This window comes from Moschus berezovskii, chromosome 2 (genome assembly GCF_049115385.1).
Source record: "Moschus berezovskii isolate FMDL1 chromosome 2, NW_MosBer_1.0, whole genome shotgun sequence".
Taxonomy (NCBI): Eukaryota; Metazoa; Chordata; class Mammalia; order Artiodactyla; family Moschidae; genus Moschus; species Moschus berezovskii.
The window spans coordinates 1,130,001-1,157,988 of record NC_142461.1 but is presented as its reverse complement, the minus strand read 5'-3'; the positions used below and the strand labels follow the sequence as shown (position 1 = coordinate 1,157,988).

General features: G+C 57.3%; 2 protein-coding genes and 1 pseudogene across 6 annotated transcripts in view; 1 reads left to right on the top strand and 2 right to left on the bottom strand.

Annotated features, from left to right (window-relative positions):
• Positions 1–320: 320 nt before the first annotated feature.
• On the bottom strand, positions 321–22,977 carry PADI6 (peptidyl arginine deiminase 6). Of its 2 annotated transcripts, XM_088842944.1 has the most exons (17): positions 22,846–22,977; positions 21,134–21,189; positions 19,406–19,589; positions 17,566–17,638; positions 14,776–14,840; positions 13,220–13,328; positions 12,312–12,437; positions 9,531–9,721; positions 9,192–9,295; positions 6,914–7,025; positions 5,430–5,537; positions 5,103–5,257; positions 4,260–4,416; positions 4,045–4,168; positions 2,922–2,992; positions 1,769–1,930; positions 321–747 (listed from the first exon to the last, which is right to left on the bottom strand). In XM_088842944.1, the coding sequence occupies exons 3-17, from the start codon at positions 19,439–19,441 to the stop codon at positions 514–516; spliced, it is 1,827 nt and encodes a 608-aa protein (XP_088699070.1). In that variant the 5' UTR covers positions 19,442–19,589; positions 21,134–21,189; positions 22,846–22,977; the 3' UTR covers positions 321–513. The 2 variants fall into 2 exon arrangements, with proteins under 2 accessions (XP_088699070.1, XP_088699073.1); XM_088842947.1 differs by lacking the exons at positions 21,134–21,189; positions 22,846–22,977 and adding an exon at positions 20,292–20,401.
• A 1,211-nt stretch (positions 22,978–24,188) lies between these two features.
• On the top strand, positions 24,189–24,823 carry LOC129552432 (regulator of G protein signaling 2-like; annotated as a pseudogene).
• A 45-nt stretch (positions 24,824–24,868) lies between these two features.
• Positions 24,869–27,988, bottom strand: part of PADI4 (peptidyl arginine deiminase 4) — a 31,749-nt gene continuing 28,629 nt past the window's right edge. The window contains exons 15-17 of one of the 4 annotated variants that reach the window (XM_088842937.1): positions 27,790–27,930; positions 26,311–26,397; positions 24,872–25,091 (exon numbers count right to left, since the gene is read on the bottom strand). In XM_088842937.1, coding sequence (XP_088699063.1) covers positions 25,065–25,091; positions 26,311–26,397; positions 27,790–27,930 — 255 coding nt within the window. In that variant the 3' untranslated portion in view covers positions 24,872–25,064. Of the gene's footprint in view, positions 26,398–27,789; positions 27,931–27,988 lie in introns of all 4 variants that reach the window. The other 3 variants (XM_088842936.1, XM_088842932.1, XM_088842934.1) reach the window with 3 other exon arrangements.

Genomic DNA, 27,988 nt, shown 5'->3' with positions numbered 1-27,988 from the left:
TCAGCTTGCCCTTCACAGGCTATACCTGCCCACCCAGGAGACCGGAGCCCACTGTCCACGAGGCCCAGGGTCAGCTGCCACCTGGCCTAAGGGGAGCCTCTCCCTTCTCCCAGCCTATAGTCTCACGTGCAGTTCAAGCATTGAGATCCTTTGGGGATGACAACCGTGACCTGAGCCAAGCCACTTCCAGGCAGCTCCGAGGCAGCCTGGCCCCCGCCGTTCCCCGGGTGTCCCAGCTGTTCCACTTTCCATCCTGAGCGGTTATTCCCTGTCCCCACCACCCCCTGCTCCAAACAAGGAGGTCACGGCCAAGGTGCAGTCAGAACAGCTAGGACTTTAATGGACCTTTAGTAACTTCTCCGCTGAAGGCCACTTTCCAAGTTCTCCCGAGGGGCTCAGCATCGCCACCCCCTGAGCAATACTGGGAGCTGGAGTCGCATAGGGTGAGGAAGTGGGCCCTGGGCAAGGCACCGATGTCGGGCGGCGGTGGCGGGGCTGGCAGCGCCAGCTGGCCTAGGGGACCATGCCCCACCACTTGAAGGCAAAGGGCACCCGGCGGATGTTGGCACAGGAACAGAAGTCTCCGATTTCAGTCAGGTAGCAGTCGAAGTCATCAATGAAGGTGCACTGGAAGCCCAGCGGCTCCAGCAACTGGCAGATCCGCTCCTCCAGGCAGCAGGTGCCGTTGATCCGGGGCCCAAAGGGTTTGGGGATGCCCAGGTTGAGGCCCATCACGACCATCTGCAGCTGTCGGGTGGGGGGTGGTTAGGTGGGTCAGGCCTGAACAGGGGTCAGAGCCGTGGAGGAAAAGTCCCCAGTCCTCTGGGCTTCAAGGAAGGCCCCGGGGTTCACTGCAGGGAACACCCAGCTGCGTCTGCGGTTGGGCTCGACCAGGAACCACAAGCACAGGGCACCCTTCCCCCAGCCTGTGCTCAGGCAGGCGTCACTCATCCCTTTGAGCAAACCTCCCCGCTCCGCTGAACCCGCCAGTGATCCTGCGTTTCTCAGTAGCAAGACCAAAATCTGGCCCAGCTGAGGCCTAGCTTCGCCAGCTTCCCGGTCCCCCCCCACTGCATTTCTCCTATCCTGGCCCTGCAGTCTGTCGTGACCTCACCTGCCTCTGCTGGGATGCTCTCCACCCCCGGCTTCGTCATTGGACCTCTGTCCACTTCTCACTCTTCACTCCAGCATCTTTCCTCAAACAGCTCCTCCCACCATTACCCACACCTCCCTTCTCCCAGGGCCAGGAGAGGCACCTATACTCCACACCCAGAGGGCCTCACTGGTTTCCTAAGAAGAACCATTTGCGATGGAATGCAGGTCCTGCATCCCCAGGGCTTAAAGAGGCCTGCAAGTGTTTAAGAAATTGACTAGTGTCTCAATTCGTTTAAGGTGCCTCCATGAGGGATCACAGTGGTAGGAGAAAGGTCATGTGTAGACCACGGTTGGAAGAGGCTTGGCCTAGCAGAGGTCTCATAATACCCACATGCCCAAATTCCCAATTCCTGTTCTGAATCAGGGTGCTGCGGATACATGGAGACCCCACGAGAGACTGTCTGTGGTCTTGCAGCCAGCAGATGGCTTAGCCCCTTCCACCCTGGTGTTGCCCAGCTGGGCCCCGCTCACCTGCTCCCTGCAGGGTCCCCCCTAACGGGGGATGCCCCTTCCTTTCAGGTACCCCAGTCTGCTGGGCCCCCACCTCTAGTCAAGCCCCGAGGCCGGCCAGCCTGCAGCCCCACCCCCGGGACACGCAGCCCACAGCCCTCACCAGGTCGGGGAAGTAGGGCCGGGCGTAGAGCTTCTCGGTCTGCTCACTGGAGGGGGCGTTGGCGACGTGCTCCAGGCAGAAGAGTTGCGGGACGGGGATGATGTCCTCCTCCTGCAGGCCCAGCTCCTTCTTGAGGATGCTGCGGTTCAGATGGATGCACTTCTGCGGGGGGTTGGGGGGGGCAGGAAGGGAGGGTGCTCAGGTGCAGCCCCGAGGAGCAGCCCCTCCTTGGCACTGACTGCGGGCAGGGGGCCAGCCCTCTGCAGGGGGGCTCAGCGCAAACGCCTGGTCTCTCAGGCCAGGATCTGTCAGCTCATCAGTACTGGGCTGGCTCCTAGTCCCAATTCCATGGTAACGTGGGGGCCCCTTGGGCTTTGATCCTGGCTAGAGTGGGGGACCTAGGCGAGGGTAAAATCAGTCCTCAGATCGTTGTCAGGTCCTTAGGGACGGACACCAGCAGTAGACCCCCAGGCACGTCCCCCCCGAGACCCAACGCCTGAGCCACCTCCCAGGTTTATGACAGAGGGCTCATGACCCTACGCCCAGTGTGTGTGTCCCCAGGACTCAGGGGTGCTGTTTGGACCCCCACCTAGCTGCTGCCTGCCCTGCGATGCCCAGAAGCCTCCCCTGTTTCAAAGGTCAGGGCACAGTGCATGCTATGGCCGGGAGCCCTGAGGACCCAGTGGGGCAAGCGGCATTGTGCTAATGGGTGACCTTGGGCCCGGCATTGCCCTTCTCCAGGCCCCGGCTTCCCCGTTAGAGGTTGTTTAATTTCTGGGACATCTGCTTCTCACAGCTCGTGATACGCATTTTCAGATTTGAGGTGCTGGGCAATTTTTTCCAGGCAGAGTCGAGAAGCCCTGGTGTGCTCTCTGGAGTTCAGAGCTTCCTGGAGAAGCTGGGGGATGCTGAGAGTGCCCTGACTTTGGGTCCAACACTAGGTGACTTGAGTCACACTTGGGTTCAGATCCGCTTCCCAGCTCACTCCCAGCCCCGTCATCCGCATGGAGAAGGTGTTTACTTCGTAGGTTACTGTGGGGATCAGAGCAGGGTGCTGTGCGTGGCACTTGGTCAGCTGTTAGAGCAGTTGGCCGCCTTGCTGAGGAGGCCCTTGCCGCCTGCCTTTCGGAGCAGCCCCACCCTCGGCCCGTACCTCTGCATACTCATTCTGCCTCCTCATCTTTGTGTCAGCCAGAAGTTGATTGATGGTGACGGCCTCCCTCGCTGCAGGAAGGAGGAGAGGGCAGGCAGGCTGTGGGTCAGGGGTGGGCACGGTGGTCCAGAGCTGGGTAGACTCCCATCCTGGGGACAGCTCACTAGTTAGGCTGCCATGCCAGCCAGGGACTATGGCGGGTGGCCTGACTTGTCTCCAGGGGCGCATTCTAGGTCAAATGTCACATCTGGAGCCCCAGCAGGGTCCGTGAAACGCCAAGGAGGACTCCCACCGCCACAACCGGCCCTTCCATCCCTGGCTGGAGTGGGGGAGCCTACCACAGGCTTTGAGGCAGGCAGTCTGGACGAGATTAGCAGGCGCTGTCAGCCCGTACACACCTGGGCACCTCCCTGCCTCCTGACCATACAACCTGGCTACCTGCCGCCTGTGGCCTTGACCGCATTATTTAACTTAGTTCAGTTGCCCAACTCTGCCATCGACTGAGGTAACAAAGTCATTGGTGTGTGACAGGTGGTTCGTGCTCAAGGTCGCCTTCACAAGTCCCCAGACCATGGGATCCTGAGCCCCACCCCAAAGACTGGTCTGAAATCCTGGGTTTCTGACAGATGCCCAGTGGGAGCGCTGAAAGCTGTCGGTCCTCAGGCCACACTTTGAGAGCTACGGCACCACCCCGACTCCCCTTCTAGGTTCCCAAAAGAGACAGGACAGAGCTGCCGTGGCACCAGGCCCCACATTCCGGCCACTGTGTCCTCCTGGAGGGTGAGCAGGAGACCCGGAAGTCCCCATGCCCAGACACTTAATCCAGCGTTCCCCAGAGAGGTCCAGATGCAGGTGCTGGTAGCAACTGGTTTGTCCCCTAGAACACGGAGCCGTCCGTGTGTTCAGTTCCCCGATGCCTATATCCTAGCAGCCTCTCAGCCACCCCAGAGTTTCCGGCTGATCTGCCCTTCCTAGTGCCACCGGAATTACCCTGAGAGGGAGCAAGACGTTCTAAGATGGCACGGTTTATGCTTCCACGCTTCCCAAGGACCCCTTCCATCAGGAGGGACAAAGCAGAGGTGACTCTCTAGAAAGGACACTTGGGCCCGAGGGGCTCCCTTACCGTTAGAAAGGAGCTGGTCTTCCCTAAGCCCTTCAAAGAGCATCACATCTCCATAGCCTTCCTTCTGTTTCTCCTCAAACAGTTTGTAGCAGGAGCTGGGGCTAGCCAGGAGCAGCCGGAAGTCCTGGGAAACAGAGGAGGAGGGTTGGATGCCAGCTTCCCCTCCAGAAACTTCCAGGAGTCTGCGTAAGAGGGTGCCTGCCCGCGACACAGACCTTTTTGCCCTCCACCTTGTACTGTGTGGGGACGAAGCACATGAACTCGCAGGCGTGCCCGGTCATCAGCCAGTCGGAGAAGAGCTCCACCGGGGCCTGGACTTGCTGGGCGCGGAGGAAGTCCCGGAGGCTCTGACTCATGTCCCGGGAGACCTTGCTAAAGGGAAGGTGGAGAGAACAGCCGGGGGGCGGTGCAGCCCGGGCTGGCTGCCAACTACTCGCTGAGAGCCAGGCAACTCCAGGAAACACGCTGCGCTAACCGTGGGCCAGGTAGGAGGGGCAGTGGTTATTAAGAATCCCTTACTGCCGCACAGCACGGGGAACGACATTCTACATCCTGTGATGAGCCGTAATGGAGAAGAATACGAACACATGTATGTATAATTGAGCCGTTTTGGGCAACAGAAATTAAGACACTGTCAGTCAACTGTGCTTCCACAAAGATTGAATTTCTTTACTCTGGCTCAGCTCAGGACTGGGCCAAGGGATTCTAGATAAAGACTGAGCCCCGGGACGCAAGTATTTCCTGGCTTTATAACAGATTAACGGCCACCAAGAACTCGAACCACACCGTCTGTGGCAGTGACATCCTGTTGGGTCAACAGGCCGACTGAATGTAACGCGCTTCACTTGAAACCCTGGAAATCGCCCCTCGGAATGAGCAGTTCATCTGCTTTTTCTCCCGCTAGTCTCCTACATGAGGACTCGGAGGGCCCGACTTGACGGGTTAAGGCCCAGAGCAGGTGACCTGTAGAGTCCCCTGGGAATCAGGCGGATACAGGCGAACTTTGAGGGTCCCTCCCCTTGGTTTCAAGGCAGCCACCACCTGGCCTCCTGCCTCACCTGGGGTAGAAGCTGCTGCCAATGAGGACCCTGCCCAGAGGGTACTCTCTTCCTTGGGCCTTCACAGGGGGGGACACCATCAGTTTCCCAATGGTGTCGATGCTGGCCACCGTGTGGTCCCGGGTGCGCAGAGTCAGGTAGCCGACCCCAGGGCTCTGGAAGGAGAGGGGCTTCAAGCCTCCGTCTCCCCCAGTCCAGGCTCCCGGGAGAGTCCCACCCCCTCCCCCAGATGCCACCAGGGCCCTCTCCCCGGCACCCATCGCTTCCCAGCAGGCGCCAGACCCGAGAAGGCGGGCCAAGTTCAGATCAGTCAAATCGGGCCCCCACCAGTGAGTATTTCATGGGGAAATCGTCGAGCTTGGCGGCCCGAGGGGTGTCCAGGACCAAGGAGATGGTCTTGTGGGGAGCCTGGGTATAGCAGAATGCCATTTCATCCTGGAGGAGACAGGGAAACGGGGTGAGCTTCCATCGCTCCATCAGCTACTTTCCCACCTTCAGTTTTCCAGGCACAGTCCCCTCTCTACACGGGCCACCTCCGGGTACAGAGAGACTCCCATCTTCCTGCAAACTCCTGCTCAACCCTCAAAACCCTGCTCAGGCATTCCCCTGCCTTGGGGGCTTTCCCTGACCAGTCATTCAGTTCATCAGGTTTAAAATCTGATGAGTCACCCAAGATTCTTCCTCCTCTCATCTCCTGCACCCTAGTCCATAAACAGGCCTTGTTGGCTTTATTTCCAAAATCTGTTCCCAATGGATTTCTCTCTGGGACTATTCAGGGGAAGCCACTTGGGGTTGATGGCTCTTGCCTGTGTGACCGCAAGACCCTCCAATCAGCATCTCTTCTGTTCCTGCCCCTTCCTAAGGTTGGCTCTATTTCTCAGCCAGAGGGTCTCTTCAAAACCTAAGTCAAGGACTTCCCTTGTGGTCCAGTGATTAAAAGACTCCACGCTTCCACCACAGGGGGCACGATCAGGGAACTCAGATCCCACGTGCTGTGCAGCACAGTCAAAAGAATAACTTAAAAGCCCTAAGTCAGAATATTCAACTCCCCCGATTCATATCTTTCAGTGTCCCCTTGCTTGGGATTGGTTTCTTCCCTTCCTTAACTTGGCTTAATATTTCCCTGATAAATAAAACTTAGCTCTTACCTCTGACGATTGTTGGCTCAGATCTGGCCACACCAGCTTTTCTGCTCCACACAGGGTGGATCTCAGCTGTTTCTGTGCCCGAAGGCCTCCTACTTCCAGTCCACTCCCACCCCAACCTTTGCATAGCCAGCTCCTGCTTCCTTAGTTTGAAGATCGTCCTGACCACCCACACCACTAAGGCTGATCTAGTAACTCATCCAGCCGTCTCGTTTTCCTGCTTTCACAGCACTGAGAGTTCTGCTGTGGTGAGATGGGGGCAGAGATCGGTCTTCCTTCATCTCCGCTACATACAGTGGGGATCATTGGTGAACAGAGAACCGGACCTCAAAAGGCTAGGCTCGACACTTCCTGCTCAGCCAGGGTTGAGCTGGACCCTGTAGCTGGAGGTGTCAGATCCTCGGAAACCTGGGGCTTAGGGCTATGTGTCCTGTGGTCCTGAACATGAACATTCCGGAAGGGGAGGAGGCTGGACCCTAAGTTTTACCCTTAGTGGCTAGGACTTGAGCAAGTCATTTCATCTCGGCCCCCACTGACGTCCTGAGGACAGGGACGTCCCTGGCCAGTCTTAGCTTCGCTGGAGGCCGAGTGAACGCTGGCGAGTTCTGTTGTGTGTGTCACACGTGGGCTCACCCCGCCCCGCCCCTCGCCCACGGGGGCTGTTACCTGGAGCCACCGGCCCAGGCGGTTGGGGTCCTCGTAGACGGACGCCACCTGGCTGTTGCTCCTCTCGCTCAGCTCCACCAGCGTGCTCACGAAGCCCTGGACCTGCAGCTCTCTGCCACGGGAGATGTGCCGGTCTGGGGAGGCCGCCGAGCTCTCCACCTGCCGTGACCTCTCAGTCCCAGAGGAAGGGGGTACCCCTGCCCTCGAGGGGAGCTGAGTGCTGTCCCCCACTCAGAGAGCCCCAGCTGGCATGCCCAGGCTGTGCCCGGCCCAGCCTCACTCGGCCCAGCTCACGGCGAAGTCAGGCCAAGAGTTGCTAGTGTCAGTCTCTGCTCTGGGGCCCTAGGACCAGCCCGTCCCTGCTCTGCAGTCCCCTTCCACTACCCAGGGCAGTCTCTTCTCCCCACAGAGGCTGTGTTTCTTCCTCGAGAAGCCGAGTGCCCCCTCGAGATGGCCATGCGGCTGTCACAGTCACGGGGTGTCGGGGGTGGGCCCTGAGCCCCGAGGACTTGCTGCCATCGTGCGAGCCCCAGGCTGACAGGCCCACAGTGTGCACCCAGTCAGCGTGGAGAGAGAGAATGATGCTTGAGGCGGACACTGAGGCCACCCCATTCCGCAAACAGGCCCTCACGAACTGAAGGACAGCACGGTCACCTTTGGGAAGTATAAAAGATCTGGAGTCTACTCCAGATCCAAAACCTGAATTGCTCTTCCATGCTACTGTTCCAAGTGAACCTATGTCTCACAAGACCACGGGGAGCGGAGCAGCTTGACAAGGTCTGAACGTCGGAGGTGCGTGCTGGGGGAGGGGATGCAGCCCCAGTCTCACACACCATCTGTGCAAAGCTGGGGCAAGCCATGCCTGAATACCTCCCCCATGGGCGAGACTTTAGATCAGAGTTTCAACAGATGCCTCCTGTGAGTGAACTTCTGTCTTCAGATACAAAAGGCAAAGAAAGATCTGGCACCTGCATATCTGTTGTCAGGAGACTACCTCAGGCTCTTCCCTCTACCTTCTCATTCTGAAGCCCGGCTTTCCTCAGCAGACCCTACTGCCAGCAGCCCTTCCATGGCAGAGCTATTTCTATTCTACCCCTCCACTGGGTTTAGATGAGGGATGGAGGTCCTTGCCATAAGGTGTTACATCCAGGCCACCACGACCTCTTCCGATCCTGGACCTGACAAGGTCTTATCTCTGCCCTCCCATCCCAGTGGTCTCCCCAGCTCCAAGGTCGGCTCTCCCACCTCCATCTTGCCCTCACTTTGTCTGCTCCCTGGGTCGGCAGCTCAGTCTCACTGGGATGCCCGTCTCTCTGCCGCTTCTATTCCCGCCAGCCCACATCTTTGCCTTTCTCCATACCCGACATGGAGTCTGTGAGGCCCCATAACAGTCACATGCTTGTCCTTCTCCTTGGCCGCATCTGCCTGGAAAAACCCCCACTCTGGTTGGATTTAGTTCTGTATTTGTTCTTCTCTAGAACTCCTTACTAAAAATAGTTGGGGAAAACCCCACACTGGCAAGTCTCTAAGTTGGCAGCTTCACCAGGTCCTTGGCACCAGGCAGCATCTCACCACTAACACTTCCTCGAGTCAGCGTGTTCCACTTTCCCTCCTAGAAAGTGGGTGAGCTGGCAATTTAAGGCCATGTGACTTGTTTGCTCTTTTCCCCATTAAGTTTTCCCTTCTCTGCTGGATCTCATCCATTACCATTATTTTTTGCTTCCCTAAAAAACAAAAAAACCAGCCTTCCCGGGACTTCCCTGGTGGTCCGGTGGCTAAGACTCCATGGTCCCAAAGCAGGGGCCCTGGATTCAATCCCTGGTCAGGAATTAGATCCCATATGCCACAGCTAGAACCTGGCAAAACCAAGTTGAAAAAGAAAACCCAGTGTTTGAGGGTCTGTTGCAGCCCCAGAGGCTACAGCCTAAACCAGCCCAGCCCTGTCCACCTTGCCCTGTCGTTCTCCCGGCCCTCTCCTGGTTGCTCAGGCCTCCTTGCTGGAACAGTCTCAGCCTTGCCCTCTGCCCCTTTATTAATACCTGGCTTTATAGCCCTCAGTCCTATGGGAACCCATGCTGTTTGCCTCTTGGTAGGAGCAGGCAGGGACCGTCAGGGTCACTGCCGCAGCCCCTTCTGTAAGTGTCCAAACAAGCCCTGGGTGAGTGTTTCGGGGGAAGGAGTTCGCCTTCCTGGTGAGAAGTCTCATTATCCTTACCCACCCTGCCGACAGACATAGCAGTTGCAGAAATGACCCGGCCCAGCAGCCTGGGTTTCTTACCTGCACAGGTATACCTCTAAAGGCATCTGGGTGCTGGGAACAAAGATGCAGGGAGCCACCCGGAACAGCACCGTGTCTTTGTACAGCACGGTCTCTGGAACCAGCTGCGGGGTGAGACGCAGTCCCGCTTATATCTCGCTGCTATAGAAGACCTGCTTCCCGTCCACCGCCCCCCCTTCCCCCAGGCCTCTAGCTGTTCAGCTCAGCGCACACCCCGGGCCCTCACCCGAAGGTGATGACACCCCAGCCCCGCCGTGCCCCCATTTTCTGCCTGGTTGTGAGGTCTCCTTCCTCCACAGTCCCTGCCCCGAGGGCTGCTTGGCGACTAGGGGGTCATACCGGGTCTTGAGACTCTTCTACCAGGGAGGCCGAGAAGGAAATCAAGCCCGAGAAGCTGGCGGATGGAAACTCTAAGGCTTCAACATAGAAAGTTTCCTTCAAGGTATCCTTCACGTCATCCCACTGGGGCTCCAAGGTGTAGGTGTGCCGGTCAGGCCCCAGAACCAACTCGAAAGTCGTAGAACTATCATCTAGAAGGAAAGGAGGGCAGACAACACCCGATGTCACATTCCTTGGGTCAGAAGCCAGACTGGGAACCCCAGCAGAGGCAGGGCCAGGCTGGCTGTGTCCCGAGCTTCCTGGTGTTTGGGGCTTAATGGATAGCTAGATGTTTGATCATCAGTGAGGGCCAATTGCTCTTTAAAGACCTGCCGGGAGTTGGGACTCAAACACTTGCTGTCAGGAAGTGAAGGCTCACGGTGGCTTTGACCCTCTTGGGAAGAGGGTCATAAGTCTCCAAGGCGAGAGACTGTACAGAGACAGGCTCGAGAGCCTCATCCAGTGCGAGCCGGGACCCAGGCCCAGTCCACCAGCCTCTTGCTCTGGGCTGTAATACCGTGATCACCGAGTGGGGCTCAGAAGAGCCTCGTCGCAGGCACGGCCCGGGTGTGCGGCGGGCCAGCTGGCCACCCCAGCGCTGGGCACGCGCCCACACAGCACCCTGCTCCCATCTGCCCGCAGGGCTCCTTGCTGGCCCGGGGCCAGGCCGGGAGGGGTGAGACTCCCCCGCGTCCCGCAGGGCCCCTGCCCAGGGTCTCAGTAGGTGTGCTGCAGGGCTGGGTTGTGGCTGCCCGCCCCCTGGCCTCTCCCCTCTGCCGGGGGTATTTTCTCATATCTAGAAGCATAGCCAATTTCCTCGTGGGCTTCCCTATATACTGGCCGCTAAGCTGGGGGCTTGGACTCACTGGCATCCTCGCCCCTTTGGGGCAGGTGCTTAACAACCATCTGCGTTACACGGAAAAGGCAGCTGGGGACTTCCCTGGTGTCCAGGTGGTTAGGTATCCACCTTGCAAGGTAGGGGACGCTGGCCCAGTCCTCAGTCAAGCGATTAAGGCCCCACATGCCTCAACTCCTGAGCCCTGTGCTCCAGCCAGGGAACCCATGCACCGCAGTGAGAGCGCCTGTGAGAGTCAGCAGAGACCCAGGAAAGCCAAATTAAAACAAGAAAAAGGCAGCAGCAGGACCGGCCAGCAGTTAGCTTCACCTGGAGGCCCTTCCTGCTCTCGTCTGCCCGGGCCTGGCTTCTCCTGCGCCCTCCCCACCTCCATCCCAAGCCCCTGCTCGGTCCTCAGCTCTCTGTCCATCTGTCCTGGGCTTTGGGAACAGGCCACGTACTTATCCTTCTACAGCTGGAGCCCCAGGGCACAGAGCAGACACTTCCTTGAACCATGCGGCTTCCTCCTACCTTCCGTGGACCTCTGGACTGGAGGTGGGGCAGATGCCCTCTGACCTTCGACGGCGCCTCTAGACCACCTCTGCGCTCCTCAGGAGCCCCACCCTCCGATGGCACGCCCTCAGATGAGGCCGCCTGCCACGTTCCTCTCCGTACCCGACTACCACCCTCACCATCCTCTGTGGGTTTCTCCAGGGCCGGCCAGCTCCACCCCTAGCGTGGTGGGAACCATTTACACCAGAGACTAGACCCTCCAGTGCACTTCTGCGACCTTACTTCAATGAACTCGAGGCCTGCACCACCTTAGACACCACCGTCAAGGCTCACAGCTCAGACGCCCCCTCCAAAACTGGTCTGGCACCTGTTTGTCTTCTCAGCGGCTCTGCGCTCTCCTCGCAGCCTCAGCCTTCCTATGGGGCGCATTTCCAGCCCCCGCCCTCACTCCCCTCGGCGACCCCCTCGTGCTCTAAGATCCGTTACCCTACCCCCTTCCCCACCGAGACCTCACAGCCTGCATCCAAGCCACTGGAGAAGCCGCCACACTGTAACCTCAGAGCGGCCTCGCAGCGCATGGAGACACTATTCTGAGTCCACTAACTCTCCCACCTCCTGTATTCAGGGTGCTGTGCACTCATTCCTGTAATTTTCTCCTAACTCCGTTTCCCCACCTCCACTGGAGGGTCCCTTCTGCACACGGATGTGCTGGGTTGTGCCATCTTTAGATACAGCCCCCACCCCACTGCCGGGCTCGTGTCAGCCCTCGCCCAGTTATTACCGCCATGCTGCTGCTGCTGCTGCTAAGTCACTTCAGTCGTGTCCGACTCTGTGTGACCCCACAGACGGAAGCCCACTGGGCTCCCCCTTCCCTGGGATTCTCCAGGCAAGAACACTGGAGTGGGTTGCCATTTCCTTCTCCATACACTTCCCTTTATGGTCGATTCCTTCCAGGCCTATGTTCACTAGGCTTGCCTATTTCACCGACCTTTTGGCCACACTGCACGACTTGCGGGATCTTAGTGCCCCAACCAGGGACTGAACCCGGGCCACTGCAGTAAAAGCGCCAAGTCCTAACCACTGGACCTCCAGGAAACCCTCTGCTCGGACTATCTCCACGGTTCTTCTCAAGGTCACGATGACCGGCTCTGAGAACCGAGGCTTTCCCATTGACTTGGCGTCTTCGTCTCCCAACCGCACTGGCCATTGTTGATGACGGCTTTCATGACAGCGTCTTCCTTTGTTTCTAGAACCACGTGGGGTGGGGGGTGGCAGCCAGAGGCCCTCAGGGACACAAGTCCGGCTGCAACAGCCCCTGACCTGCTGCCCTAGGTCCCCAGCAACCTCCCGACGGGGACCCTGCCCAGGGTGGGGTGGCCACAGCCCGCACTCACTCCGTGGCCGGTAGACTCTTGCCTTCTCCGACTCTTCCCTGGAGGTGTGCAGAGTCACCCGGCAGTTCCTTATAACGCAGCTGGGCCCCTGAACTTTCAGTACCATCTGGGACAAACTCTTTACTTCTGAACAAAACAAGGGAAAGGTTTAGGGGCTTCTGGAGGCCACAGCCCCAGGGGTGGAGGGGGCAGTAGGGCTGGGGGTCGGGGGCTTGTGTTAACACTGGAGCTCCAGAGACCCCTGCCTCCTTCCCTGGCCCAGGTCCGCGCCTCTGTCTCTGCCACTTGCCTCCCACACGGCCACAGGCAGCTTGCCATCCTGGGGGCCCACAGGGTGAGGCTGGCAGTTACTCTATCACTTGTAAAGGGCAGAAGTGTCCCCACAAACTCCTAGAACAGGGCCTGGCATAGTCAGTCCAGCAAGGGTTCCCCTCTAGCTTTGGTGTGAACCAGGACATCCCATTCTACGGCTGAGACTTGGAATCTACATCCTGACCACAGAGCAGGACCAGCTCTAAGAGGCCTTTTGCCAGGACACTCAGGGTCCCGCCTCCAGGATACAAGTGGGTTTTCAGGAAGGGTCTGATCTACACCTTGTATGCCCTTGTTCAGTCCTCAACCAACTATGATGCCCTTTGTCTGCCCCCCGTCTTATAGGTGGGGAGACAAAACCAGAAAAGTCCACATACTCAAGTTCACGGCCAGGAAGTAACAGGCTGATGTTATCTGACATCAGAGCCTGTGTTCTTGCCTCGGGGCCCCTTCCTGCCCACTTACTGGTTCAATCCATTGACAAGAGGCTCGAGGGCCCAGAGCAGGGAGTCAGCTTGGAGTCCGGGTTTGCTGAGGGAGGGGCGGAGCCCAGGGAGGGGGGCGGTGATGGGCCTCGGTCAGCGGCCCGTTCTAACCTTCTGAGGAGAACACCTTGCTCTGGTCCATGGGCTGGCCCGCAACAGAAGGGCTGCAGTTCACAAGCAGGATGGCACCCCAGCCACCGGGGCCCCAGACCCAGGTTCTCTGTAAAGAAGACAGGAACACTGGCTCAGGCCGAAGCCAGGCGAGGCCTCAGCTTCATAGATGCTGCTCCACCTCAGGGCGGAGCTAAGCCTTCCTCCAGGGTGAACTCCTCACCAGAGTCAACTCAAGAGCCTACAGAACGGGGCCGTAGCATCAGGTAAGAGTGCTGACAGGAGGCCAAAGATCTGGAGGTAGGTTACCAGTTTCCGACCTTGGCTCAGGGTCGCAGGAGGTGGGGCTTGAGGAGAGGAAGCGCAACTCGCTCAGCTGTATCCGGCTCTTTGCGACCCCGTGCACGTAGCCCACCAGGCTCCTCTGTTCATGGGGTTCCCCAGGCAGAAATGTTGCAGGGGGCTGCCATTTCCTCCTCCAGGGGATCCTCCTGACCCAGGGATCAAACCCACGTCTCCTGTAGTGTAGGCAGATTTCTTACTGGCTGAGCCACAGGGAAGCCCCCCGGGTTTGAGGAGACGTGTTCCATCTGAGGACAGCGCGGACCCTCTTGCCTCGCTGACCACATGACCAGGCTAGGATGGGAGCCTAGTGACACCTAGTTACTGGCATTTTAATTTTTTGAAAGTGTTAGAAATTGATGCCACCCATTCTGATTTGTATTGATGCTTTTGAACTGTGGTGTTGGAGAAGACTCTTGAGAGTCCCTTGGACTGCAAGGAGATCCAGCCAGTCCATCCCAAAGGAAATCAACCTTGACTATTCATTAGAAGGACTGATGCTGAAGCTCCAATACTTTGGCCACCTGATGAGAAGAGCTGACTCATTTGAAAAGACCCTGATGCTGGGAAGGATTGGGGGCGGGAGGAGAAGGGGACGACAGAGAATGAGATGGCTGGATGGCATCACCGACTCTGTGGACATGAGTTTGAGTGAACTCCGGGAGTTGGTGATGGACAGGGAGGCCTGGCGTGCTGTGGTTCGTGGGGTAGCAAAGAGTCGGACACGACTGAGCGACTGAACTGAGTTTGACTTAAGAGACACTATAAGACCTCCCTAATGGTGCAGTGGCCAAGTCTCTGCGCTCCCAAAGCAGGGGGCCTGCTGGGTTCGATCCCTGGTCAGGGAACTAGATCCCCACATGTTGCAGCTAAGACCTGGCCCAGCCAAATATATATATATGTGTGTGTGTGTATATGTATTTTATAGAGACACTGTGGACACAGGACTTCCCGGCAGTCCAACAGTTGGGACTTCACTTTTCACTACAGGAGTGTGGGTTCAATCCCTGATTGGGGAGCCAAGATCTCATATGCCATCATGGCCAAAGAAACCAAAGCATTAAAATAAAAACCGAGAAGTGATATTAGAACAAATTCAATAAAGACTAAAAATGGTCATTAAAAAATAAATCTTGAAAAAAAAAAAAGAACTACAAAGGCCAAAATGGGTCTGTGGGCCAGTGCTGGCCGAGCCTGGTTGCTTCCAGCCTCACCTTAGCCTGTTTGTCATTCGCCTCAAAGCGCCCGCTGCGGTAGATGTCCACGTCCAGGGAGAGCTCTGCAACAGAGGGGAAGAGGTCTCAGCCACTGAGACCTGCGGGACGCAGCCTCTGAGCTGAAGGTAAGGACCCCGGGATGGCCTGGGGCTGGTGTTAGGATCCTCCAGCCTTTGGGGCAGGCTGCTGGCTTAGAAGAAAGCTCTTCCGAGACAGCCGGAGTCCTGTGAGCCAGCCTGGAGGGGCCCAGGCACCCATGGTCTCTCCCGGCCTCCGGGGCCCAGGCACCCAAGGGCTCTCCCGGCCTCCGGGGCCCAGGCACCCAAGGGCTCTCCCGGCCTCCGGGGCCCAGGCACCCAAGGGCTCTCCCGGCCTCCGGGGCCCAGGCACCCAAGGGCTCTCCCGGCCTCCGGGGCCCAGGCACCCAAGGGCTCTCCCGGCCTCCGGGGCCCAGGCACCCAAGGGCTCTCCCGGCCTCCGGGGCCCAGGCAACAGGTGCCCTGGGGCCACGATGCCATCTGTGCCTCTTGGTTTCTGCCCAGGTGATGCCTGCTTGGAAGGCCCACCTCCCCAGACTTCGGGAAAGCTCTTGGCACTCTGAGTCACAGCCAGGGCTCAATACGTGGGGATTCCAAGCCACTTTAGGGCTGAGGATCTAGGCTTCTGCCCAAGGATCACCACAGAGGCTCCTCCTGGGTCTTTATTTCCCACCTCCCGCCCCCTCCTCCGACCCTACTCACTGCCGTGTGACTTTACCCCAGTTCATAGGTCTTGACATTTAGGGCGCTATCTCTCAACTGGAATGTCAGGGCCAAGGGAACACGCCTCCTCTGCTGCCGTCCACGCAGCGAGGCCTGTTACCAAGTCCCATTCTGGGTCCTTGGGACACAGCGCACACAAGCCAGGCCCTGTCGGCTTTGACCTGAGGGATGTGTGCGCAGACTCAAGCACACACAGCAGTGGTGAGGGGTGAAGAGATAAAATGCACGTTATGTACGATGGTGAAACGCTGCAGGGACAGAGATTTAGATCCGAGAAGCCTCCTAAGTGTGAGCAGAGGCCTTCAGGAGACAAGGAGTGACCTGTGTTAGTGTCTGGGGCAAAAGCTGTTAGGATAAGACGGGCATGGGGGCAAGTTCCAGGATCAGAGGCCCGAGCACCTAGAACAGGATGAGCAAAGTAAGAGACGCTGCGGGTTGGAGGGAGCCTGGAGCCAGGCCGGGTAGGCTGCGTGGGCAGTGACGATGCCAGCTTCAACCCGAGCACGGGCAAGCAGGAGCAGGCTCCGATCGGATGAACTGTTCCCTGACAGCCTTCTAAAGAGGGTCCCCTCCAGAGGCCCAACTGAGGCTGGACCTGCAGAAGGTCAAGGACAGAGCAGGGAACTCCGTGGAGGACCCCGCTGAGGGCTGATCCGTGACCTGGGTAGAGGCGACCAGGCTTAGGCCAGGCTCAGAGGTTCAGAAGCGGCGGGTGGCTAGACCTGAGCTAGACTTAAGGAAACCTGACAAGATTCACAATCAGCATGGGGCTGAGAGAAGTCAGGGTGAACCCAAGGGCTTGGCCCTGACCAGCTGGAAGGATGCAGCTGCCATCGAGCCGGATGCCAGGACTATTCGGAAAGAGAAGTCTGGGGTAGGGAATCAGCCCAGTGTTATTCGGCGTGACTTTGCTCAGACACTCAGGAAGCTATCTGGCCAGGAGGCCTCCGAGTTTACGGGAGACGCTGGGCTAGAGGGTTTCGAGTCACCCGTGGGCTGCCCGAGCCTGCAGCACTCCACCAGGCGGGTGGGGGTGTGGAGGTGGCCAGTGAAGGATCTGGAACCGGAATCTGAGAAGGAAAGGGCAGCCGTGGAGGAGGGAATCTGGGCACAGGGTCCCTGTAGGGTTTCAAGTGAGATGGCTCGAGAAAGGACCACCAGGGTCACAAACACTGCAGGAAGGTCCAGGGAGAGAAGGACAGCAGAGGCTGTTCTGGCACCCTCGGCGGGGGCATCTGGTCTGAGCAAGTGCAAGGGAAGGAGGGGATCAACTAAGGATGCAGAGAGGCAGGGCACACATTCTGAAGACACCAGGAATGAGGTCTGAAAACAGACAGTATCACTCGTTCCTTAAGAGAACAGGCATCATAACTTGTTTCTATTAAGGGAATAGACACAGCTTGTTCTGGAACAATCTAAAAAAGGCCAGGGACTTCCCTGGCAGTCCAGTGATAAAGAACCCTTCTGCCAACGCAGGGGACACAGGTTCGCTCCTCGGTCCCAGAGGATCGACATGCTGCGGGACCACTGAGCCTCTTGGGCCACAACTACCAGCCCCAGAGCTGGGGCTCAGCAACAGGAGACGCCCGAGCCCCGCAGCTAGGGAGCGGCCCCTGCTCCCGCAGCCAGAGAAAGCCCAGGCACAGCAACGAAGATCCGGAGCAGCCCAAAATACAAACAAAAATTTTTTTTTAAAGAATATAGTGGAGGGCAGGAGGGGAGGTGGCTTGCTCCATCAGTAAGAACTGCTGAAGGAATACTCTTGAATGAGGGAGTTTGTCATGGTTAAGATCAACTTGGGACCAGACATCACCAACTATAAGAGAAGAAGCCAAAGGGCCCCGACATGGGTGGGTGGAGGACATGATCACGAGGGGTCCCGACGGCCTGGGTTCTGTTCAGAGAGCGAGTGAGGCTGCCAGAGCAGCGGCTGAGCTGTGAGGGAAGCGGGTACCAAATGAGTCCACAGGGGCCTCTCATTACAGGGACAGCCCTGCCGTTCCCCCTGGGCCTGGGGGACACTCACCAATGCCCGTGAGGTGGAGCACGGCCGTGGCCATGGGCGCGTCCTCGTCGGGCTGGTGGTAGAAGACCAGGACCTGTGGAGACCCCCCGGGACCCACGGAGCGTTAGCGGACAGGCTGGGGGCAGGGCCCCGTACCCTGCTCTGGCCGTTTGTCTTCGGTCTCACGTCACAGCTTATGAGCTTCCAGTGTCTGCCGGGAGCCAGCACAGGGTCACTGGGCTGTTACAACCCCCTGGTGTAACGCGCCACGACCCTCCAAGCCCTTTCACACCGAGGCCTCACCACCGCCCGTCCAACCGGGCTCTAACCACAGGGCAGAGAAATCAGGACTAAACTATTAGCCAGTAAAAGGGGTGGTACAGGGTTTATGATCTGCAGCTCTAGAGGTCAATCTTTAAGTCGCCCTCCACGTCCTGCCCACTCCACCACCCCTCCCAGGACCCCACAAGACAGGTCGTGAGGATGCGGGGCCTCCAACGGGCCAGGCTGCCCAGAGAGAGGCCGCTGGGGGCGGGGGTGCCTGTCCTGGGTCTCACAGTGACCTCTGCTTGCAGAGGAGTCTTTGTACTTTTGAGAAAGCCCTGCGCTTCAGCTTCTGGCCTTGACCACAGGCCTTCATCATGAACCACAGAACTAGGCGTGAGCTGAGGCCTGGGGTAAGCATCTCAGTGCTGCTGCTGCTGCTGGAGGCGGAGATGCTCAGCACCTGTCTCTTGGGCTTCCCTGTGGCTCAGCTGGTAAAGAATCTGCCTGCGATGTGGGAGACCTGGGTTCAACTCCCGGGTTGAGAAGATGCCCTGGAGAAGAGAGAGGCTCCCCACTCCAGTATTCTGGCCTGGAGAATATAGTCCATGGGGCTGCAAAGAGTCGGACACGACTGAGCGACTTGCACTTCACCTGCCTCTTGGGGAGTCACCTGCCCTGGGCACGGTGTAGAGGGGGGTGTGTACTACCCCTCGGTCATCCCAGCTTAGCCCCCTGTTGATTATCCTCTGGAATGTTCTGGCAACAAGAGCCCCTGGGTCCTAAACGTGCTTCCCTCAGCTGTGCTGGCTCAGCTTCACCCTGGGGTCACCTGGGAGCCATGAGGCCCAGAGGGTGGCTTGGCTGGCAGGGGTCACGGCCTGGATATCAGGTGGTTGTAATTAGTCAGCCACCACTAACCGCTTGGATTTAGCTGAGCCCGTTGAACGAGCTGAGAGTCCGCCTCTCTGCCACGGGCCCCATCAGAGTGGCATCCTGACCAGAGGATAGGGCATGGGCTTGGACTCAGATCCTGGGACTATTCTGCCCTGTGAGGCTGTGGCTTTGTTTCCTCACACACAAACAGAGGGAACGCCGACCTTGGGAAACATGACTCGATCCCTGGTACTCAGCATCGGACACGTGGTAGCTCTTAAGTGTCATCAAGAGGCTCCATATCTGGGAGACCAGCCTCAGCCAGAAAGCCCATCTGAGTCCTACTGCTGCAACCTTTTAAGCCAGACTTTATAAAAGCTAACTTGGAAGCTAGTGCGGTGGGCAGAAGCGCGGATGGAGACGGGCAGAAGCGCGGATGGAGACAGACACTGGTGCTTGAATCCCCGTTCAGCCAGTTGCCCGCCTGGGCAGGGCGCGTCCCTCACTCTGGGCCTCGGGCTCTCTGTCCGTAAAATGGGGTCGCGGACTGCCTGCCTCACAGGTTGGTTGCAAGCACTGAATACGATCAGACAAAGCCCCTGGCTCTGAATTTTTCAGACTCAGAGCTCAGGAAATACCAGCTGTCAGGAGGGAGCCCCCAGGTCATGTGATAGGGCCTCCTGGGAGAGCTGCCTTCGCCTGCCCCCACCCCGAGGCCTACCTTGCCCTCGTCCTTGGCGAAGTTGGGGGACGTCATCGCCACCAGCACGTTTGTGGGGCGCGACAGGGGCCAGCGGGTCGCAGCAGGCTCCTCCCTGCTCTCCACCGGGGCTGCGCCGCAGATGCGGACCTCGACGCCCAGAGACGCATCCACGGAGAAGGACTCGCATGTCCGCGGGGCACACCTGGGGGCCGGTGGGCAGACAGAGCTTGGCACACAAGAGTCCCGCCTTCCCGGCCTGGAACGCAGCTGGATGGGGTGCCCCCAGCCTCTCCGCTGCTGAGACCCCCGAATTCACAGTCAAGGTACTTTTGGGTCCTAACACGTCAGCCTTCTCCTCACCACGCCCTGCTCCCAGGAGCCCGTGCCTGCCCGCGACAAGCTGCAGCCCAGACCCCCGCCTCCCACGGATGCTCTGGAAGTTGCCAAGCTATATCGTATTCATGAATGCCCACCTTCCAAGGAGGGGAGGGCCCCTTGTCTGAGCCTCGAGGGATCCCTACGGGGAGAAAAGCAAGGCCTGGCAGGTCTATGCCGTGACCGGGGGAAGGCGGGGGCCTCAAGAGTCACCTCCCACCATGGCTCCAGATCACGGGAGCCTGCCGCATCAGTCCGCACGGCCTCCTCGGGGGCCACCCTCACCCCGTTTCACGGGGAAGGGGACCCAGCGAGGGCAAGGCGTGTGCTTCTAAGGTCCCACAGCCTAGGAGTGGCACAGACAGGACCAGGAAGCCCCTAAGGACCCGGACTCGGCCCCTGAGATGGAACAGGACAGTGGGGTAGGTTACAGAGCGTGGAGTTAGCCCCGGACTCCCGCATAAGCCAAGGGCACCCCAGGCAAGGAGCCGCGCCAGCCTGCCTGTCCGGATCACTCCTAGCTCCTCACCCGCTAACGTCTAAGAAGATCTCCATGCCCAGCACACACACAGCGTGGGTTGGGCTGTCCAGGGACAGAGGGACGATGTTCCGGAAGGCCATGGCACGGACCTCTAGGCTGACCACCCGCTCCCAGCACGGCAACCTCTAACAACCCCGGGGTCGCCCCACCGCCCGCCCCTTTTATGGGCTCCAGGCCACTGAAGCCCGTCCCCTTGTTAAGGAGGCCGCAGCAGCTGCCTGAGTGTAACTCATTTCCTCCATGGAGGTTTGTTGGGAGGAGAGGAGCTGCTGAGGTGCAGCTGGGGTCAGAGCTGGGGCAGCACCAACTCATCAAGCAGCTAGTGCCTGCAGTCCCGCGGGGGCCAGGGCTGGCTGCCTGGGGCTTTGGCCGCCAGCTGGAAAGCTGGAGCCTGGGATTGGTCAACCTGGCCTTAGCGCTGGAGGCTTAACTCAGCTAGAAGCTGTCAGGAGCAAGGATCTGTAGGGGGTGCATGGGGCAGCCCCTCTAGACTTTGGGGCCTCGATCCTAATGTGTGGGTTTCCTGGAAAGTGGTAAGTGATGGACCAGTGGTTCCCTGGGCTCTGATGGCTGCAAAAATGACTAGGGAATGGTGACTGTTAAAGCTGCAAATTCCTGGGGTGTGGTCCAGGCAGCTGTGTCCCCTCCCCAGGTGATAGGGAATTCCTTGAGCACAGCTGTGTCATCGGCTCCCAGCAGGGGCTTGTCCAGGGTTGGTGGAAAGAACAGATGAAGGACCCCCGCTGAGCAAGGTCGCCGGCAGCTCCCCATCTCGGCTGAGTTCACTGAGCCAGGAAAGGAGAACACCTGCTCTAGCCCACGAGGCTCACCAGTGCCGGAGCCAGCCGGCAAAGAGAAGAGGTCCGGACCGCAACGCCGCAGAAGCCTGAGAAAAGAATTAAGGAGTAAAGAATGGGGTCGCGAGGACTGAACGCTCGTGAGGCAAATCAACGACCTTATTGAAAAGGGCCAGGGTTTTTATACAAAGTGGGACCGGGAACAGGGTACATAGAAATACCAGGTCATTTACCAGGTTAGTTACTGCATCTATAGAAGATTACAAAGGCTTGTTTGCTTTCTAAGACAAGCTTGGCATTCAGACTAATGCTCACGAGATAAGAAAAACTAGTCCGCAGGCTATAGAGATTAGGGAGTACATTCTTAATCTATTTTAAGAGATAAGGAAAACATACCTACATAAATCTGGGGGAAAAAACAAGAAACCTAGCAAAGGGTTATTTGCTGTGTTTTTCTCAAGGAAAAACAAATAAGGCCTGGTAAACGTTTTAGGACTCTCTTAAGGAGCGGCGGGACAGGGAACAGCACTTACAAGGCATTCCCAGGGCCAACATTTGGGGCCTTGTTCAGGCCGGCTCCCCGCACACCAGAGAATTTTAAGACTGTTTGTTTTTAAGTGTGGGTTATGGTTATTCTTGAATACGTATGACAGTCACATGGGTCCAGGTTCAAAAGGGGGCTTGCAACACAGTTTCCCTCCTTCTGTCTCTCCCATTCGTTCCCCAATGTGGAGGCAGCCAATGGCTTTGGGCTCTTCTAAATCTTTCCAAACAAATGTTAACAGGTCAGCAACCGGCGTGAACCTATGTCCTCCCCCTTTTCACTTTATACTCCGCAGCAGTCCATACCTCTCCAAGTCCACCTCACAGTATCACTCAGAGAGAGGTCCTTCATGTCATGTATGTATGAGGTGTGTGGAAAGCATCCCGATCCTTTTTTGTGGCTGTGTAGTACTCCGAGTAAGTCTGTCTCATCATGTACAAGCATTTGTTTTCAATCTTTTGCCCTGGCACATGATGCTGTGATGATTAAGCTGTGTATAACAGCCTGGAGGGACACAGATTGGGTGAAGGTCACTCAGTGAGCCGGGCTTGCTGAATTTGAGATTAAAGGAAAAACAGCCGTTTGTTGGAAGTTTTAAGTTTGCAGTGTAACTGTCAGGAGTGGCTTTGTTCTGGGGGCTCTTGCAGGCAGGGGGTGGCCAGGAAAATGCTAAAAGCCCCTTAGGTAGGAGGCACCCTCCATGTGTAAGCTCGCACCCCGAATGACTCACACCTAGCTGGCTCATACACGTCAGCCAGAGGCTGGCTGGTGGGTGGGGTGGCCTGACCGGGGAGGGCTCGAGGGGGCCGGGCTCAGGGCTCTGGAGCAGAGCAGCTCGGGAGCTCGGCCCCTCCCACCCGGGGCAGCCTTGCCTTGTGCGGGGCTCCGAGCATAGTGGGGGCCCTCGTCCCGGTGCAGAGACATCTCAGGCGTGAGGGGGCGTGGCTGTGTCTGGCGCACATCCTGCTCCCCCCATCCAGGGGATGCTTGTTCACCACTGACTCCCCAGCACCCACAAAAGGGCCTGGACACGATAGGTGCTCAATACACTTTTGTGGCCCCAAGTGACTAAATGACCCCCAATCCCCTCCCCCTGCCGGGCCAAAATAACCCAGTGGGCTTCCCCAGGTCTCCCAGTGAAGCGAGAAGATGTAACCTTAAAACAACTCTGCATGGACCTCCACACTTCGCGCATGCTCACCCTGTGTAGGAAGTTCTGCCTCAGCCCCGCAGTGGCATTTCCACATCACTCTGAGGCGGTCAAGTCTCAGGGTCCCTGGCGGACACCGTCGTATCTGGGGCGGAGACACTAATTCCCCAGCTGCTGCAGGTGATGGCTTCCGGCTGCTCGCAGCAAGTCCCCCTTCTAAAATCGTCTACTGCCAGCTCCCAAGGTCATCACTCCGCCTTGGGGGCAGCTACACCCACCGTGGGGAGACAACGGGCAGGTTGCCCGTCTCAATTCAGGACAACTCTGAGGACCCAGTCCCAGAGCGTCCCAGGGGGCTTCCCAAACCCTCGGTGGCCGCTGCATCCCAGCTCCTCATCGCCTGCTGCCCCTCCCCCACGCCCTCCCAGGTGTGGTTCCTAAGAGCACCCCCACACCCCACCAAACGCCTCCTGCGAGGAAGCCTTCACCTCAGAATCTGTTTGCAGGAACCAGACATAAAGCAGTCACCAAACAGTCTCAGTTCAGGAGTTTGAAAGTTGCTGTGCTGTGCTCAGTCGTGACTTTCTAGTCAAAGCTATGGTTTTCCCAGTAATCATTTGATGTGAGAGTTGGACCATAAAGAAGGCTGCTGCTGCTGCTGCTAAGTCACGTCAATCATGTCCGACTCTGTCTGACTCTGCCATAGACGACAGCCCACCAGACTCCCCTGTCCCTGAGATTCTCCAGGCAAGAACACTGGAGTGGGTTGCCATTTCCTTCTCCAATGTGTGAAAGTGAAGTTGCCCAGTCATGTCCAACTCTTAGTGACCCACGGACTGCAGCCCACCAGGCTCCTCTGTCCATGGGATTTCCCAGACAAGAGGACTGGAGTGCGTTGCCATCGCCTTCTTCGAAAGAAGGCTGAGCTCTGAAGAATTGATGTTTTCCAACTGTGGTGCTGGAGAAGACTCTTCAGAGTCCCTTGGACAGCAAGGAGATCAAACCAGTTAATCCTAAAGGAAACCAGCCTTGACTATTCATTGGAAGGACTGATGCTGAAGCTGAAACTCCGATACTTTGGCCACTTGATGCGAAGAGTGGACTCATTGGAAAACATGCTGATGCTGGGAAAGATTGAAGACAGGAGGAGAAGGGGACGATGGAGGATGAGATGGTTGGATGGCATCACTGACTTGAGGGACGTGAGTTTGAGCAAGCTCCGGGAGATGGTGAAGGACAGGGAATCTGGTGTGGTGCGGTCCATGGGGTCGCAGAGAGTCGGACACGACTGAACGACTGAACAACCACAACCCACTGCGACATTCCTCTGTCACTGGGATTTCCCTGCAAGAGGACTGGAGCGGGGGAGCAGCATCTGCAGCTGGAGGACAAGAATGCCAAGTGCTGTGCTCCTGACTGTCCAGCACGACTGCGGGGCCATGGGCAAAAGCGCTGGCACCAGCCCCAAGAACGAGAGAAGCGAGAGAAGATGAAGAGAACCCCATTAGAAGATCGGAAGAGCTGTTTTGAGCTGCTTCTTGCAAAATTCCTCCTCTCCTGGGAAGCCCAAAACTGGCGAGAAAAGCCAACAGCAAACCTTCATTAAGCCTTCTCCCGAGGAAGTGCAGCTGTGGTCAGAAGCATTTGATGAGCTGCTGGCCAGGAAATATGGTCTTGCTGCAGTCAGGGCTTTTTTAAAATCCGAACTCTATGAAGAAAATACTGAATTCTGGCTGGCCTGTGAACACTTCAAAAAAACCCAAGTCACCCCAAAAGCAGTCCTCAAAAGCAAAGAAAATATATACTGACTTCATAGAAAAAGAAGCTCCAAAAGAGATCAACATAGACTTTGAAACCAAAGCTCTGATTGCCCAAAACATGTAGGAGGCTCCCTGTGGCTGCTTCACAACTGCCCAGAAAAGGGTGTACAGTCTGATGGAGAACAACTCTTACCGCGTTTCTAGAGTCAGAATTCTACCAGGACTTGCGTTAAAAGCCACAGATCACCAAGGAACCCCACGCTACATGAGATGAAAACGGGAGCCCAGGAACAGCAGCCATTTCATTTATTTCCTAAGGGGAAAGGCTGTCACCTGCAGAAAAGACTGAGCTTGAATTTAGCCTGGGTGTCCAGGAAACGTCACTCAGAACTGTTGATTCAGAGCTGGGTAGTGAACCAGGAAGATGGTCACCACGTAGAAGCTGGTCCCGGGACAGCTTCTGTAACTGATGGACCGCAGAGAGAGCGTGTGGTCTACACGTGGTGGGTCTCACGCTGGCAGAGCAGGAGCTTGAGACTGAAAGATAATGATGGGACGCTGCCGGCGCAGAAGCATTTACAGTCAGTGGGTCTGGGGTTACGTGGCCTTCGCTAGCTGGCTGGACATGCTTCCCTAAATCGGTCCTAGTCACCACATAGTGCTTTAGATGAAGTTTCTTTCATTCTGGGTAACACATGCTTACTGCATGCAGGGTATTGAAGTCCCTACGATGACAGACCAGCAGGGCTGTGTCTCACCTAACTCTCAAGCTGAAATGGTCTGTGTCTGAGCTGTCAGTTGGCGTGTGTGCTAGAATGAGTGACAGTGCCCATCAAGTGTGCCACAAGCTGTCCTGATGGCAGCTAAGCTTTGAAGCAGTCTTTGAATACTCTTCATAAATTTACTTTGATAAATAATGTTATCGAATATTTGATCCAGATGTGTGTTGGGGTGTATTTTTGGCAATTAAATCTGGCAGAAACAAGTATCTCCTCTAGGAGAGAAGAGGTATCAGTTGATGGGCCTGTTGAGTAAGAATTGACCGTCCTTAGAACTGAGAACGGAGAAAGCAATGACAAGCCACTCCAGTACTCTTGCCTAGAAAATCCCATGGATGGAGAAGCCTGGTGGGCTGCATTCCATGGGGTCGCTAAGGGTCGGACACGACTGAGCAACTTCACTTTCACTTTTCACTTTCACACATTGGAGAAGGAAATGGCAACCCACTCCAGTGTTCTTGCCTGGAGAATCCCAGGGACGAGGGAGCCTGGTGGGCTGCCGTCTATGGGGTCACACAGAGTCGGACACGACTGAAGTGACTTAGCAGCAGCAGCAGCAGAACTGAGAAATCACGGCTGCTGGGAAGATGCTGCTCCCATCTCTAATGCTTTGACGGGTCACAGGAGGTCAGACCATCACCCTGGGATCAGCCTTCTAATATAGTCTTGTAAAAATCAAGCTTATTGTTGAAAATACAAGAACATTACTTTAAAGCCCTTCATGACAGCTAAACATGAGAAGTACATTGAGGTAAGAGAGACAAAGCACCCAGATTATTCACGGAACTACGGGGAGTCTGGGCCAGGGGCCTCCCAAGGGAGGGGCCGGCTCAGGGCTCCATGTGCCACCACTTGAAGGAGAAGGGCTGGCGGCGCACGTTGGTGCCGCAGTGCACGTCCCCCTGCCGAACGTGGTAGGCGTAGTAGTCGTCAATGAAGGTGCAGTGGAGGCCCAGCGGCTCCAGCAGGGACCGCACCTTCTCCTCCAGGCAGCAGCGGCCGTTGATGACGGGCCCGAAGGGCTTGGGGATGCCCAGGTGCTTGCCCAGCACCAGCATGTTCACCTGCAGAGAAGGGGCGCCCAGGTCAGGGGTGGCAGTGTGGGGCTCGCGGCAACACCTGAGTGTGGCCCACTTCACAGGCCAGCAAACTGAGGCCCAGAACGGTGATGTGAGCTACTGAAGGCCAGGGAGTGAGGCTGGGTCCTGCACCCAAGCCTTTGGAGGGGGGTCCGTGTTCTCAGCCCTTTCCCTCCCTCCTCGCTGCCGCCCTCCGGCAAACTCGAATCCGCAAGGCCCCGCCACGAGGTCACTGCCACTGCGAAGCAGCCTGTGGCTCTCCAGACTCTGGCAACCAGTCATCCCCTGGGTTCCCAGCACAGTGCCTGGCACAGAGGAGGCACTTAATACAGATCTGTTGATATTAGGATCTGGTGAATAAGTGACTGCCCGTTTTATGGCACTTTTCATACATAATACGTTATGTAGACAACATGCGGTAAACGACTGGAGGAAATACAGTTGCTTACATAAGGTATTACACTGGGAGGTGGCCATCCCAGGACTGTTATACAGCTGTGTGGCCTCGGGCAAGTCACTTGGCCTCTCTGCACCTCATCAGCAGAAAGAGCCGAACACATTTCCTGGTGTGACAGTTGGATAAGAACAGGGATGCGGCCTGTGCAGCAGGTACTGAGCTCGGAGTCAGTCTCCAGGGCTTATGAGCCACTGAAGGGACATCTCAGCTCAGACTCAGCCTGTGCAGGGCGCCTGGCACTCTGCTCCGCCTGCTCCACACCCAGGCCCTCGCCCCCAGCTCCCATCACAGCTCCCTCTGGAGCCTCACACAGAGGAGGAACTGAGTCAGCCCTCAGCGTGGCCAATTCCTTCGTCTGAGACGCTGCACCCCCAGCCTCAGGCACCAGCTTTCTTTCCCCATGGACTAAACTGCAGAAAGAAATAAAATGCTTGGGGCCAAGGAACTTTATTTAGGAGTGGGGGTTAAGAGGATGGTGCTCCCTCCTGTCTCGTTTGAGCCAAGGAATCCTTTTTTTCTAAGCCAAATTTTCTGCAATACCTCAAAGCATAAGATGGAGACGAATCTAATGAGAGGGAGGCCCTGTCTTGGAACCCCAGGGTCCTGGAGAACCCACTTTGCAGATCACCTGGCTAGCTCTTACCTGGCCCGACACAAGGAAGCCCACAGTGGGCAATGCAGCCAGACCCCAAGCTCTGAACCCCAGCTCTTGCCAGAGACCTGACTCCCCTGAGCATCATCTGTAAAGTGGAGGTAACGACAGTCTTTCGCCCCCAGGCGGTTGCCTCTCAAAGGTGCTGTAAGCCAGAGAGGGCCACGCAAACCCAGACAGCCAAGCCTGCTGGATCCACAGTCCAAGCAGCTTCTTGGACTTAAGATTTCGGGCAAAGCTGGGCGGGCTTGGAGGTCCACGTCCTCACCATGTTTGGGAAAAAGGCTTCGGCCTTGGCAGTCCCTCGCGCGTCTTTGATGAGCTTGAAGAGCTGCGGGATGTCCACAATGTCCCGCTCAGTCAGGCCCAGCTCCCTCTTCAGCACCCCCCGGTTCCAGTCGATGCATTTCTGGGGGGCAGGAGGAGGGGCAGCGGTGGGCAGGGGGTGGGGTTTGGGGCCGGTGTAA

Coding starts and splice junctions, on each gene's coding strand:
- PADI6 (XM_088842947.1), bottom strand. CDS start 20,383: ATGGCCTTCCGGAACATCGTCCCTCTGTCCCTGGACAGCCCAACCCAC. Junction 14,841..17,565: donor GCTCCACCTCACGGGCATTG/GTGAGTGTCCCC, acceptor CCTCTGTTGCAG/AGCTCTCCCTGGACGTGGAC. Junction 12,438..13,219: donor CAAGGTGTTCTCCTCAGAAG/GTTAGAACGGGC, acceptor TGTTTTGTTCAG/AAGTAAAGAGTTTGTCCCAG.